We start from the raw sequence: 15,096 nt of genomic DNA on the forward strand, positions 1-15,096 counted from the left end.
GGGAAGTTCCAAGCGCTTAGCATAAAGTAATTCCTCTTCGAAACAACCCTACGAGACTTGTATTACAGATGAGAAAAGTGAGGAACAGTGATGCTGAAAGTCTCTCAAGGTTATAGTCACGCAGCTAGGAAGCAGGGAACCAGGTAGTCGGGCTTCAGTACCCATGTTCTTCACCTGCCCACAGTTCCAGGCACAGCTGGGGTACAGCCAGTGGCCTCTGCCTAACGTACACCTCACACACACAGCTGCTGTGTGGTCCAGCACCTCCCCTTCCTACCTGCTGGGAACAGACAGATACAAGCAGCCAGGCCCATAGCCACGTCACAGGATTTCCTACCACCTGCACAGCTCAACCCATTCATTCACGGGTTCCCATACCTCTCCTCCCTGGAGTTTCCCACGGAGGTCCGTCCAGCTCAGAGACAGCTTAGTAACATCTCACAGGTGCCTTCTCCTTCCTCCAGGCTCAGGGAAGCAAAGCACTGGGACAGAAGAAGGCATGAAAGCTGGGCCTCTGTGGACACCCAAATGACAAGGCTTCCCTACCCTCTCTCCGGCAGTCCTGACTGGAACTTCAGACCCTCAGAAGCCTCCTACCACCCGCCCACATGTTCCTAGGGCTGGCTGGAGCCTTGGTTCCGCACGAACTCCCACCCACCCGGCCTGCGTTGACTCAAGTGCACTCCTCTTCTCTCTAGGGAAAGTCATTGCCCCAAGGGAAACAGCAGCTGCTAAATTTGCTAATCACGGAGTAATGTGTTCTCTGTCCCACCCCACCCAACGAGTTACTTGAAGTTTGACATTGCTAAACCTCAGTTTCCTCATCTGTAAACATCTAGAAAATAGTCTCTCTTCTGTCTGCCTCCCAGGCTGATAGTTGAGTGAGGATAGACTGAGTTAGATAAGAGGAAAGAGCTTCATACACTGCAAGGCACTGGGTGAGCAGCACGGATATCTGGCCCCATCTGACGGCTATGTGTATATCATTTTCCTACCCGCCCACAGGCATGGCTCCGGGTATGACCATGGCCTCTGTCCACAGTGCTGAAGCCACAGCCAAGCCAGCTGGGACTCTTCAGTCCCTCTTTTTTTTTTCTTTTGTGATATACTAATTTATTCATAAATAAATTTAATTTACAGTCTTACATTTTAACATTTATCAAAAGCAAAAATATAGAATACTTCACAAATTTGTGTGTCATCCTTACACAGGGGCCATGCTAATCTCTATATCATCTCAATTTTAGTATATGTGCTGCCAAAGTGAGCACTTCGGTTCCTCCTTGTCTCACCTTTAAGTAAGCATCACAGTGAGATTTCCAAGCCCAGGGATTGCCCTGAAACTCAAAACATATTGCCAAAATGTTTTTATTTCATTTGTTTCAAGTATCTTTGTTTTTAAAGTCAATATAACACTCCTTTCAAAATTATAACCGGTACAAATGGGCAAGATGTGATTTAGCAGCTCAGAGAGAAAAGATGTTGCAGTCTTCACTTGGTATGGGTGAACAGTATGAGTGGCTACAAAAAGACTGATATAACCTGAGGCTGCATGGAACAGAGTCCGAGTCAGAGGAGAGAGCAGGCTGGCTTACTTGTACACTGCACTGGCATGCGAGAGAGAAAAAAATCTAGAAGCTAAATCAGGCTCCACAAACTGAAACCCAGACAGGGGAGCATGGTCTTAGTGCCAGGAACGGAACAAAGCAGCAGAGGAACCCATGAAGGCCTGAGGGGTGTTCAGCCTGGAGAGGAGCAGCCGTGAGGGATACAGAGGCTGATACCTGGCAGATGGGACCTATACGGGCAATGTGACCTCAAACACAGAGCTAAGACCAAAGATGGAGTAGAGGCAGATTTCTGCTCAGTGGGACTAAACGCTAACTGTGTGTCAGCGAAGGCAGTGAAGCTGTGTGAGCATATCAAAGAAGTGTTCGTTGGGGAGGAGGATGCCATCCAGGTATCCAGTACTCTTGAGACCTATGATGCCAGGAAATGGTTAAGTACCTTCTGGTGAGTGTCCAGCCCTGAGCCCAGCTGAGCTGTGGGAGATCCATGATTGTACAAACCTACATGACCCCCAAAGCATCAGCATAACTGAGTTAGGAACTTTAATTTATTTAGTTCAACCTTTACCAGCAGTTCTCAACCTGTGGGTCGTGACCCCTTTGGCGGTCGAATGACCCTTTCACAGGGGTCGCCTAAGACCATCCTGCATATCAGATATTTACATGACGATTCATAACAGTAGCAACATGACAGTTATGAAGTAGCAACGAAAATAATTTTATGGTTGGGTCACAACATGAGGAACTGTATTTAAAGGGCCAGAAGGTTGAGAACCACTGCAAGGACCTGATGTTGCACGCCCTCTGCTGGTCATTCCTTGCACTGGTCATTCCACGCCCTCTGCTGGTCATTCCTCTCAACCAAGGCAAGAAATGACCCCTTGAGCCCTTATGGTACAGGTCAGTGTAGATTCAGAACATGCAGCGAGATGCCAGACAAGTACCAGAGCGTTAGATCGCTGGTCATTGTTCAATCAAAGTACAGGAGGATCAGAACTGAATCTTCGGATGAGTTCGAAAATCTGTATCAGGATGAGGGCTCATTCATGGCTAGGAGGAGGGCTCACACTAAGGCTGGGTTTGGCGAACTGTCTGGTTCAGGACTAAGGCTAAGGCCAAAATTAGGACTCAGTGTGGGACTGAAGTCTAGGCTCAGGTGTCAGCATGAAGTATGTATCCAGGTGAGATGCTATGGGTCTGACCTCAGGAAGAAGTCAGTCTGCATCCAAGGTAATGGGATCAATGTAGCGTTTCTGTTCCAGGAGGAAGCATCAGGTGATAAGCACCAGCACTGGAAAACGCAGCACAGATATTGCCAGGGGATAAATATAAGGTACGGGGGACAGAATGAGGTAGTCACTAATTTCTAAAGGCTTCCCAACCTTAAAGATAGTAATGGGCAAGCTAGGGCCCCCTCTCTCCTCAGAAGGTAAATCTCAGTATTCTAGTTCCTAAAGCTCCCTACCAACCCTAACACTGTCACATACAAATCACAAGTACAATCTGGGGACCGGAGAAGTCAAAGGGCTAGTCCTGTCACTGCAGAGAGCTGGCAGCTGTGGGGGTAGTCTTCCTTTCCCCCAGGGTACTGTTTCTACTGGCAACAGTGCCTGGCAGCCTCCCACACCCAGATCTTAGCAACCAAGGGAGCCCCTGGCAACTGCTGCCATGGTAACAAGACAGGGAACTGAGCATGGGATGGAGGGGGAGCACTTCCCCCGAAGCTTTTAGGATATGTGCAAGGTAGGGGGCTCCCCCTCCCATACACAGTCTGGGATGGAACATGTGCTCCTGTCTACCTCCCCATTGGCACCCACCCCCACGTGTGCCCCCAGATTTCCGGTTCCTTCAGGGTGAGGAAATGAGGAACACCTAGGATTATGACATCCCATGGGGCGGGAGTGTAAATGGGGTGTTTGGAACTGACAAGATCACAGATGCATGCATACACCAGCAGACACGATGTCAGTGTGTCAACAGCCATGAAGCCACACTTCATCCACTCTTTGTCACACAGATACAGGCTTACACAGTCATTTCATCACACGTGCACACTAACACAAATCACACACCTACAGCAAATAACACAGAGTCAGGCACACTACCACACAAAACTAATTACACATACACTCTCTTGCTCACAAATTGCATTATAGATATAACAGTACAAATAACTCCCAACCAGACAACCATTCACAGATGCACTCACACACCCAGATATCTGTGATCGTTCAGGCTAACAGTTAATTTTGTGAGGATTATCTATATGCCAGGCTCAGAACTAGGTGCATCATGTGTTACCTTAATTAACCCTCACAATAATCCCATGAGGTACTGCTGTCGTCCATCCCCATTTTACAGAGAAGAAAATGAGGCACAGATGTGGCAAGGAACCTCACGAGGTCGACCGTCTGTCTCCAGAGCTTCCATTTTTCTGCCCTAGGCCTCACCCTGATTCCTCACACACACACTTGGCACATGGGGGCAATAGGGAACCCAGCAGACAATGGAGTCCGTGCCACCAGTACCTGAACCCTCAGCCCTGAACCCTCAGAGTGCTAAGCCCACACGTTAGCATTCACAAAGACCAGGTTAAGGGCCGGTGACTAAATTTTCTGCCTCCGTGTTGGCACAGGCAAGGCTGGAGGAGGCAAAATACACAACTGGAATAGGAGGAAACAGAACCACCCACAAACCAGGCCCCCATGAGTCTGGAGTTAGGAGAGCGAGAGCCTCCAGATCTAAGGAGACAGCACCAGTCCTGGCTCCCTTATCCTACTTTGCCCATCTCCATGTCACACTCTTCCATTCCCTCATCACCCCACCTCCCCTCCCTGTCTCAGTCTTCCTCACTCCATCTCTCCCATCCCTTTGCTGCTCACCCCATCTCCCCTCCCTTCTATTCCTTGTTCCCCTTCTCATCTTCTCATCTCCTACCTACCTCCCCTCCCCTCCTTTCCTCAACCCCCTCATCCTATCTTTTTTTAAAAATATATTTTATTGACTTTTTACAAAGAGGAAGGGAGAGAGATAGGGAGTTTGAAACATCGATGAGAGAGAAACATTGATCAGCTGCCTCCTGCACACCTCCCACTGGGGATGTGCCCACAACCAAGGTACATGCCCTTGACCGGAATCGAACCCGGGACCCCTCAGTCCGCAGGCCGACGCTCTATCCACTGAGCCAAACGGGTCAGGGCTCTCATCCTATCTTCCCTCCCTTCTCTCCTTATCCCCCAAACCCCACCTCTTCTCCATCCCCCACCCCACCCCACCCCACTTCCTTCCTTTCTTCAGACCTCACAGTTCTTTACACCTGGACCCCCAAGGTGAGTACCAGAAAGAAGACAGGTAGTGGAGACTGCAGTCCCCTCGGCCTCTGCTGCTCTGCTCTGTAGCCTAGGGACTGATGCTCTACCAGCCTCAGTTTCCAGCTCTATCCAGTTTGCACGACCTCATCGGTGTCCACACTCTGTCTCTGAAAAAAACGGCCAAAAAAGAGGGGTGAGAGCTTCTGCCCTGGCCCTTCCTCTGTCCTCAAACCCTCCAAGAACTCCTTCTCCCTCTTCACCCCGAGGCTACCTCCCTCCCATCCCCCGCCACCTCCGCCCCCTTCTCTGTAGCACAGATGGGCCTGGGAGACAGTGACGTGGGCGCCAGGCACCGTGTCTGCTCGAGCGTCGGCTTCCGCTGGTGACCGCCTCCGCAGCCCTGCCTGCTCTGAACAGCGGGGACACCGGGCTGAGATTTAATGGGGAATGGGGGTGGGGTGGGACTGAAATGTACGATTCCGAGGGTGTTCATAAAGGAGATCAAGTGGAACTCGGATGAAGGGCTAAGGCGGGGCGCTAGGATAGGAGAGATCATAGGAGCAGAAAGAATTAAGAATAGGATAAGCCAGGAGATCTTGGGGAAGGGGGTGGCGGGCGGGGGGGGGGGGGGAGACTGGAGATCACATGGGGTCAAGAAGAGGGAAAAGCAAGGGTGGGGTGTAAAATGTAGGACTTCAAAGGGAAAGTGGGGTGAAAGACCATAGAGAGAACTCTAATGGGGGCTGTGGGGTGCTCGTGAGGCAGCTGGGATCCGGGGTTATACCGAGAAGAGAAGGGGACTCGGAAAGGGAATCAGGGCGGCGCTAGACCTGGGGGAGCTACCAGGTTGCAAAGGCGAGAGCAGGGCCCTCAAACTCTGCGTGTCCGCCGGGGCCTGTTTTGAAATCCAGGCCTGTTTGAAAGGTCACGTCAGGTAAAGCGAAATCAGGTCGAAGACAGATCACAGTTGGGTAGAAAACAGGTTAAGGAGGGGCGACCTTTTGACTCTACTCCAGAGACTACACCTCCCAGAGTGCACTATTCTCTCTCCTACCCTCCAAAATGATGAGGGGGAAATGCCCAGGGTCACCGTCCACGGTGGGCGCGCTTTTCCTTTAAGGCTACCTTTGACATTGCACGGGTTCCAGAAGGTTCTCCCGGGATTCCAGCTGTGGCCAGTACGTCCCACCTTCCCAAACCGGAGATTGGACTAATATAGCGGCGCACCCCACCTCCCGGCTCGGGTCTGAGCCCCGCAGCCGAACCAATAAAATCAAAGGGCGCGTGGAGTTGCCACCCTCTGGCCCCTTCACCAATGACAGAGAGCGATCGTGAAGAGGCGTGGTTGACGGATCCCCGAGCGCACCAATCAGAGCCCCACCAATCGCTGCCCGGAGTGTGTGCGCGTGTGGCCGGGTGACAGGGGTGGAGAATGGGCGGCTATCGCCCAGCTACTCGTAGAAAACTGTCCAATTACAACAGAGGTTTGAGCTGAGTGACGGGCAGGCGGCGCAATGGGAAGCGTGGGGGCGGAGCCGTGGGGGCGGGTTCCCGGGCCCGCTGTCTGCGGCCGGCGGGCAGGCGACTCCTGTCCCGAGTGGAGGCTGCGGAGCCGGAGCCGGGGGAGGGGGCAGTGGCTGTCGGACGGACCGCGGAGGCGCCCGCAGCTCCTCACCGGTGAGGGCGCCGATCTAGGACTCGGGGATCGTGGGCGTGTGGGCGTCGCGAAGTCAGGGGTCCTGGTGTCCGGGGGTTGGGACACTGAGGGCCCATGGGCTCTTCTGCGGTAGGGCGGCGGGGATTCAGGCTCTGCCAGGTGCTCGTTTTCCGCGACCCTCTTCCAGGGGACGGCCAGCGTCTGAGCCGGGGGAGGGTCGGGCCAGGTCGGATTGGGTTCCGCCGGGGAGGAGGCGTTTCTGAGCCGGCCCAGCCACCCACACCGGTGACATCACCGACCACCCTCCCCCGCCCGAGCCCCCTTCCCTCTCCCCCTCTGCTCGCCGCGCCTTTTGTCCCGGCGGGGTCGGCTCTGCCCCGCCCCTCCCCTCCCCGCCCATCCGCGAGGGAGGAGACTCCCTGTCAGTGACTTCATTGAGTAGGTTCTGGGGGATTGGGGTCGGGTCCTCCCCGACAGAGAGGCAGAGGAGCTTAGGGCTTCTCGGGCCCTCACAGACAATCACACCTGTCACAGGTACACACGCTGCCACTCGCACGCACGCTCGCACTGCCAGCCTTACGGCCACACGGTCACACAGCCATTCACAAGCAGCCAGACATTGCCGCCCTTAAGAGCTGGTGGCCACTGGACCCCATCCCTTCCCTCTCCACGCCTGGGCATCAGGTCCAGCTCCTGTTGCACGGGACAGGCCTTGCTGGGTAAGTGCCTCTGAGGACCCGAGGAGGTGACTGCCAGAGCTGCAGCTTTGCAAGCAGGCTCCAGCGGAGCGAGCAGAGGTGAGGGGCTGGGCTGGGCATGTTTAAGCGCACAGTGCTCTCCTGCCCATCCCCAGCAGCATCCCCACTGCAGGCCCGAGGAGCTTTCCGGAGCTTCCCACACTTCTGGGGAGAAGACTTCTTAGCCAGCTTGATGTTTAAAATTCAGCTGGAGCCCTTAAAACTTCGAGCGTGGACGCTGAATGGGTTTGTAAAGTTTCGGTAAGTCCCTCCGGAGAATGGCACTCATGCCTGTACCAAGTCAAATCCTCCACATCACACCCCCCTCCATTGCCTCCTCGCTTCCTCCATTTCATCCTCATCTCCTTCCCATTACATGTAAGTGCCTTCTACCGCACCCCTACATTTGAATGAAGTGTACACCTTATCATTCATCTCAAACCCTCCAGGCATCCATTTATTTTCCACAAACATCTCCAGTATTTTAAGTCTCTGCATCTCTCTTTCAACCCCCTGGTAACCCATTTTCTGCCGCAGCCACTGCCACTGGTCACCCTTTATCCCCCTCCATCAGTACTTCATTTTCTGTATCAGCCATCTCCCCTCCCTAAACCAGGCCCCCTTGCCATTTCTCCTCGTTTTTCATTCCTGCCTCAGCATTAACATCCTTTCTTCTTCTCCATCAAAGGCAGTGCCACGCCATGGGGCTCCTTTGTCATTCCAACGCGTGGCTTTTGGGTAGGGGGAGGGAGGGAGAAACGGGCAGTTCTTGAAAGAGATCACCCTGTGTCTGTGGAGGCAAGGGAAGTATAGATCTAGAACAGCTAGCAGGTGGGTGCCAGGGAGGAAGCTGGCCAAGTGAAGAGGTAATGCAGGGACATCAAGAGGATGGTGGGAGAAGTGGCAAGTCTTTCATTTGCCCTCTGCCTGGAAGCTGCTATAGTTCCCTGGGGCACCCTGTTGGTGTGCTAGGATTCCTTCCCAGTCCCTGGGGAAAGAAGATGTGGGCCAAGGCAGAGATGGCAGACCACCCCCAGCTCCCGCTCAAACGGCTTTTACTGCTGCTTCCGAAAATGGCTGCCCTCCCCCAGCTGCTCTTTCTTCTCTGCCTCCTCCAACCCCCGCCTCCCCCACCAGCCGTGACATACTGATACGGGGGAGGAGGGGAGTACCCACCTTTTGCGAGCCTTCTCTTTGTCAGAGTGAGGTGACTCCCGGAACCATGAGTCAACCTAGCCACCTGCAACGAGCCCTGTGGGGGCAGGAGCTAGGGCCATGGTCCCTACCTACCTGGAGTCTTGAGGCCTCCTCTTACCCGTTACAGCCCTCACTCCTGCCAGGAAACCCTGTACCCCTCGCTGAAGTAGCCAGAGGCAGAAAAGCAGGCCTTAGCTGTGGCTGCCAGCCCAGGACATTGCTAGAAAGACTCCGGTTCTCCGGGCTTTGGTAGGGGTTGGCGTTGGCCAAATCTCAGAAGGGCTGGAGAATGGCTTCTGGCCATTCTCCCAAAAAGCTTTAGATACAGGAATGTCCCCTTCCCTGCATATTCACCACAGGGTCCTTGGTGGAGGGAGATTGGCATGGAAGAATTGGAGCCTCATGTTTCTCCCTCACATAACAAATGCCCTGCATCCAGCTTAGAAGGGGCTATCAGAGGAGTGTGGGCCAGATCCTAAACCACTGGGCAGGTGAGACAGAGGGTAGGTATTAAGGAAATGATGGCTAGTGCCCAATTGCTTCCTAACAACTAAGGTTTAAAAGGCCCTGTCACCAGGATGCTTTTGTTCACTAACATTAGTGCTTAGGCGGCACAGACATGTCTTCACACACATTTTGTGTGTAGACACTGGGAGATGAGTAAAGGGAACAGTTGCCCTGATTGGGGGAAGGACAGTGATCATTCCCCTACTAATGAGGGAGTTAGAAATGGCAGTTACCAAAGGCTGTGAGTCATCCTCTGATCTGAGTCACATGTGAGGCTTAGCATAGTCTGGGGATGGAGAGCAGGGTGCCTGGGGTCTCCAATGCAGAGAGAACTCCAGGCACCCACACCCTGACTCAGCCCGGTTGGCCAGGACAGCTGGCCGAAGATGTAGGCCTGTCCCCAGTCCTAGGCCACTGCCCCAGCTGCCCTTAGCCTGGGCACCATGCCTGAGGCATGGCGTAGGAGACCACGATACTCAGGTGACCTCACCCCGTGCATTGGTCTTCACCAGCTTTGGTGCGTTGCTTTGTCAGTCCATGGAGCCACCTCACTCAGCAGGTCCTTTCGGGGGCCCTCAGTTCGACCCAAGGATGTGGGCCTTAGCCTAGCTCCAAGAAGTGGCCAGAGCCCCCCGCCTGCTGCTGGGAAAACCCAGGAACTGAGGAAAGAATCACAGAATCCTAGAATGTCCAAGCTGGAAGAGGTCATCTAGTCCAAACCTTTCATTTTACTGATGGGGAGACAGAGGCCCACAGAAGTCACGCTGTGACTTTTAGGGATTGCAGGATCATCAGGAGCAAGACTGGGGCAGAAGGGAATAGAGGCACCAAGGATTGGCCCTGGATTTCTTTCAGAAACAAGGAGACCAGTGCCGGTCCAGTGGCTGTGATGGGAAAGGATTATTACAAGATTCTTGGGATCCCATCGGGAGCCAATGAGGATGAGATCAAGAAAGCGTATCGGAAGATGGCCTTGAAGTACCACCCAGACAAGAACAAAGAACCCAATGCTGAGGAGAAGTTTAAGGAAATCGCAGAGGCCTATGATGTGCTGAGTGACCCTAAGAAACGAGGCCTGTATGACCAGTATGGGGAGGAAGGTAAGAGCAGCTCTCCAGCCTGCTATTGGACCCCTGTCCTTGTCTGGGGTCCTAGGTGACCCAGTTCTCATAACCAGGAACTGGAGACTGAGTAGGGGTGAGGGAGGCAAGTGTTCCTAACATTGACACCCAGAGGAAAGAAGAGACCACCCACTTCCCAGCCTCAGCTTACCATAGTTCCCCCCGCCTCTCTCTGCCCCTCTCCCTGCTTAAGTTCGGGCCTGAGCGAGGTCTGAAGCTAGAATCAGAGGCCTGCCCCCTCCCACTCCCCCTTCCCAGCCCTTATTAGTCCAGCCTGAAGTCCCTGCTGCTTCATTGGCTGATGGGGAAGGTTAGGGAAAGGGAGTGTGTGGCTCTCTGAGGACAGAGCATTTACAGTCATCAGCATAAAAGTTTGACCCTTAAGCAGCCTGGGAACCAACCACGGGAGCGCTGAGCTAGAGACATGGCAGTTCCCTTCTCTGCCCACTCAGGCCATCAGAGCAGAGGCATGGCTTCGCCTCCCTGAGGAAGTGGCAGAGATCCAAGGGTGGAAGGGAAACGGCTGCTGGCATATTGCCCCTCCCTGGGGTAGCTGGTGGCCACGCACAGGGTGGCAGGAAAGGCCCAAATAAAGCCTCTGAGAGGGCGGCCCCTCCCAGCACATCCCACGGGCATGATGTAGCAGCTAATTCTGGGCCTGCCCCTCAGGGCCGCCTGCCACCCGCCAGCCACAGGCACCTGTCAGGCTATATTAAGAGACATAGTCACAGCTGAGGACTCTCCTTCCCGGGAGAAACTGTCCTTCCTCCCTAACTGCATGCACCTTTCTTTTACATTCCCCTCCTTACTCTCCCCACTGTAGCCTCCAATTAGATAGGCTAACCATATGCACTGTGCCTGGTACAGAGTAGGCACTCAAAAGAATGTTCTTTTCCTCTCCTCCTCCTTGCTTTGTGTCCCAGGCCATTATCTTCTGGCACCCCAGTCCTCCCAGCTCCCTCTCGTATGTCTCCATGCCACTAGTTCCTTCCATTTTTCCCTGCTCACCTACCAACTCCCAGATTCACCAGGCGTCTTGGGCCGGGGGGGGGGGGGGGGGGGGGGGGGGGTTTCTTTCTCAGCTAAGAATTTGTTTTTCCTCTGGGATGGGGGAATGGGAGTAGAGGTGGGGAAAGAGGGTCGAGTTGCAGACACCATGCCACCATGTGACCTTTCTGGGAATTGCACTCATTCCTCCACTTGCCTCACCTTTGTTTAGGAAGGTGAGAGCTGGGAGAGAGCTGGAAATTTAACCCTCCTGCATGACCAAGCCTAAGTGAAGGGCAAAGCTCAGCCCCTAGGCCCAGACACTGGGTTCTAAAGCAGATCTGCAACCCAGGAGGATGCAGCACAGCCTTACGGAGACAGCCAGAGCCTGGGGAGGGAAAAGCAGCCTTGGAAATGTGGGTTATATTTCTGTCCCCCCTGCCTCCTCCCCATCAGCCAGACAGAACAGTTGTGCACATAGACTCTGTACTCAGCCCTGGCTGGGGACAAGTTGTTCCCAGCTTGAAAAGGGGGTGGTAGTGGTACAGCAGGAATCCCCACAGAGAAATCGCCCCTTCCTGTTGTCATTAGTCCAACCTCCCTCTTTTGCTGAGCTTTGCCAAGCTTCTTGAACTCACCTGATGATCACACCTCAACAGAAGGAAAGAACAGACCCTGCGTCTTCAGGAAGGGGCGAAAAGGCCGCTGCCACAAGTCTCTGAACTGCCTGCCATTTGGCCTCTCTAATGAAATCCAAATCTAATGAAATAAGAGGCTAATTTAGGCTCTGGCTTCCATAGCCAATTGAAATTCTAGATAAAAGGCCTTAAAAAGAGAGTCCCTTCCCGTAGCTTGGGCTCCACCCTAAGTCTACATGTTATAGATCACTTCTCAGTGTTAATACCCACCTCGCTCCTTCCTCTGTGCCCTACTATCCCCATCCTCACCACTGCCATCTCCCCATTAAGGCTGCCTCCTTAGACAGGACCTAACTCCAGCAAGAGCAGCTGGGGTCCCCACCCACAATGTGCCAGCTCATTCATGCATTTTGGCTGCTCTGATATTAAGTGTGAGGGGTAAGGCTTGGTGTTATATAACTCCAGGGAACTCCATTCCCATTGTAGTCTATGTCTATACAATGTGTGAATGGCACCCCCTGCAGTTGCGCAACACCGTGAGCCCTGACTATGGGAACAAAGCATTTGAAAACTTTTTCTAAAGAAGTAGCTCCTCATCTCGAAGCTAATGAGCTTTCCTGCTTTGGGGAGCCCTCCTTATTTCCCATTTGGCAGAAGTCAGGGAAAGAAGAAATTTGCGAGAAGCAGAGTGAGAGTGGGCCTCCTCCTGGACCATATCCCCACTTGATTTAGGACAAGTCACTTACTAGCCCCTGTGTCATCAAATCTTGCCCACTTGCCTCATGCTCTGTGGGTCTTTGGAGATAAGCAAAGATTTCAGAGCCAGATATGACTTGTAATGTGACCCCAGGCCAGCCACAAAGCTCTGAGACATCTTTGGGTCATGGTTACATGGGAGAGATTACAGGACTGGAAGTCACATCCTCTAAGACTTCTACTCTTAGCTTTTCCACCCATTGGGAAACTCAGCCTCTTTGAACCTCAGATGTGTTTTATTAAAAATATAATTAAGAGTAAAAGTTAATCTTGCCAGAGAGCTTTCTTACTGTATTAGGCCAGCCCTCTCTCTGGGAATTAAAGATTTCGTCTTTCTCTAGGTCCATGAGTTGGGAGCTAGAGAGCAGGGAGAGGAGACTGGGGTGGGCCCAGACCAGCCACACTGTCCCTAACTTCTCCTCCCTCCAGGCCTGAAGACTGGCGGTGGCTCGTCAGGTGGCTCCAGTGGCTCCTTTCACTACACCTTCCACGGGGACCCCCATGCCACCTTTGCCTCCTTCTTTGGTGGCTCCAACCCCTTCGATATCTTCTTTGCCAGCACTCGTTCCACTCGACCGTTCAGTGGTTTTGATCCAGATGACATGGATGTGGATGATGATGAGGACCCATTTGGCGCCTTCGGCCGCTTTGGCTTCAATGGGCTGAGTAGGGGTCCAAGGCGAGCCCCCGAACCACTGTACCCTCGGCGCAAGGTGCAGGACCCACCTGTGGTGCATGAGCTGAGGGTGTCCCTGGAGGAGATCTACCACGGCTCCACCAAGCGCATGAAGATCACGAGGCGGCGCCTCAACCCTGATGGGAGAACTGTGCGCACCGAAGACAAGATCCTGCACATTGTTATCAAGCGTGGCTGGAAGGAAGGCACCAAGATCACCTTCCCCAAAGAGGGTGATGCCACACCTGACAACATCCCTGCTGACATCGTCTTTGTGCTCAAAGACAAGCCCCACGCTCACTTCCGCCGAGATGGTACCAACGTGCTCTACAGTGCCCTGATCAGCCTCAAGGAGGTGCGGCCTGGGTCAGGTTGTGTGTGTGATGAGGGGGGATAACAGGGACGTTCTTTCCCCATTTTAATCTTTTTCTCTCTTCCCAGTCACTCTACCCCACCTTTTCCTCACTATCTGCCTCATTTTCCCCAGGCACTGTGTGGCTGTACCGTGAACATTCCCACCATTGATGGCCGAGTGATCGCTTTGCCCTGCAATGATGTCATCAAGCCAGGCACGGTGAAGAGACTCCGTGGGGAGGGCCTTCCCTTCCCCAAGGTGCCCACCCAACGGGGAGACCTCATTGTTGAGTTCAAAGTTCGCTTCCCAGACAGATTAACACCACAGACACGACAGATCCTTAAGCAGCACCTGCCCTGTTCCTAGGCTCTGCCCCAGCCAGCCCAGAGTCTACCACAGCAATACCCCCTCACTCGCCCCACCCAATGTGCACCCAACTTGATGTCCACTGGACACTGGCAACTTTTTTAAATGCAAAAAAAAGCCACTGTTTTTTTCAGGAAAATGTTCCTGTCCTTGACCCCTTTCAGAGCTGGGCTGCCTTGGGGGAGTGGGAGGGAGGTGGGGAGAACTAGCCCAGACCAGGGGTCAATTTTCATGTCACTAGCTTTGAATCCAGTTCCCACTCCAGTGGCTGGAGAGTGACCTGAGTGCTACTTGAAGATATAGAGATTCCTTGTCCACGCCTGTAAATAGCATACCCTCCTTCCCCGCTCAGTTTGCTGACACCTCGCCTCTCCCTTCCCTCTGGTTTCCACCTATGGGGGAGGAAGAGGATAGAAAGGACACTGCTTTCCCACCCCAGCCCCACCCCCTGGTCCACAGTGTCCGAGGTTATCACACACATATTCACACACACCTAGAGCTGTCTGTGCCTCTCCCAGGTTGAGATAGAAAGGGAAGGTCCATAACCGGGCCATTGAGCACGAGACACTTTTCATTTGGGGCAGGGAGGTGAACCAGGCCCTCAGCAGCCTCCAGGAAAGCTCCCCTGCCCAGACCCCCCAGAGCTGAAAGCTCTGTCCTCCCTGTTGCTCTCAGGAGTGTGCAAGCATGGAGGGAGGGGAAGGGGCCTGCTGTATTAAAGCTAAGAGGTGGGGGGCAGGATCCATCTCCCAGCCTTCATCAGGAAGGGAAAGGGCTTTGGGGTCAGGTGGCAGCTATTCCCCAGCAAGAGATTCAGGGTCACAGGTTTCTCCCCACACCTCTGAACTCAGGGCCTCGCCACCCCAAAACTTCCAAATCCCATTTTTGTGATATGTGTAACTACTTATTTCTTACCCTTCATGGAGGCTGTGTGGGAAATTTCCAGCCCTTTGATGCCTATGTGACTCCACCCCATTCCCAGAGTTGTGAAAGATCCAGTAGTGCAGGATCTAGGGTAAGACTGCTTCAGCAAGGTCCTGGGGTGGGGTCTTTAGGTTTTCTCACATTGACAAGCCCCTGAATGTTTTTATAGTAGGTTTTTTTTTGTATTTTTTGTAATGACAGTATTATGAAAAAAATAAAATATTTTAAAAATATGGCATCTGAGCCCCAGCCGGGCGGCTCAGTTGTTTGGAGCATCATCCTGTACATCAAAAAGG

General features: G+C 53.3%; 1 protein-coding gene and 1 non-coding gene across 6 annotated transcripts; one reads left to right on the forward strand and one right to left on the reverse strand.

Moving 5' to 3' along the window:
• Positions 1–1,167: 1,167 nt before the first annotated feature.
• On the reverse strand, positions 1,168–1,271 carry LOC132212850 (U6 spliceosomal RNA). The gene has a single exon (XR_009447796.1). It is a non-coding gene; the product is annotated as a U6 spliceosomal RNA (small nuclear RNA).
• A 5,156-nt stretch (positions 1,272–6,427) lies between these two features.
• DNAJB5 (DnaJ heat shock protein family (Hsp40) member B5) lies at positions 6,428–15,085 on the forward strand. 5 transcript variants are annotated; one of them, XM_059657230.1, is made up of 5 exons: positions 6,444–6,556; positions 7,071–7,333; positions 9,833–10,077; positions 12,909–13,510; positions 13,643–15,085. In XM_059657230.1, the coding sequence occupies exons 3-5, from the start codon at positions 9,867–9,869 to the stop codon at positions 13,874–13,876; spliced, it is 1,047 nt and encodes a 348-aa protein (XP_059513213.1). In that variant the 5' UTR covers positions 6,444–6,556; positions 7,071–7,333; positions 9,833–9,866; the 3' UTR covers positions 13,877–15,085. The 5 variants fall into 5 exon arrangements, with proteins under 5 accessions (XP_059513212.1, XP_059513213.1, XP_059513211.1 ...); XM_059657228.1 differs by lacking the exon at positions 7,071–7,333 and adding an exon at positions 7,393–7,534 and having other exon boundaries at positions 6,539–6,556; XM_059657229.1 differs by lacking the exon at positions 7,071–7,333 and having other exon boundaries at positions 6,428–6,556.
• The last annotated feature ends 11 nt before the right edge of the window (positions 15,086–15,096 follow it).

The sequence above is a fragment of the Myotis daubentonii genome, chromosome 11 (assembly GCF_963259705.1).
Source record: "Myotis daubentonii chromosome 11, mMyoDau2.1, whole genome shotgun sequence".
NCBI lineage: Eukaryota > Metazoa > Chordata > Mammalia > Chiroptera > Vespertilionidae > Myotis > Myotis daubentonii.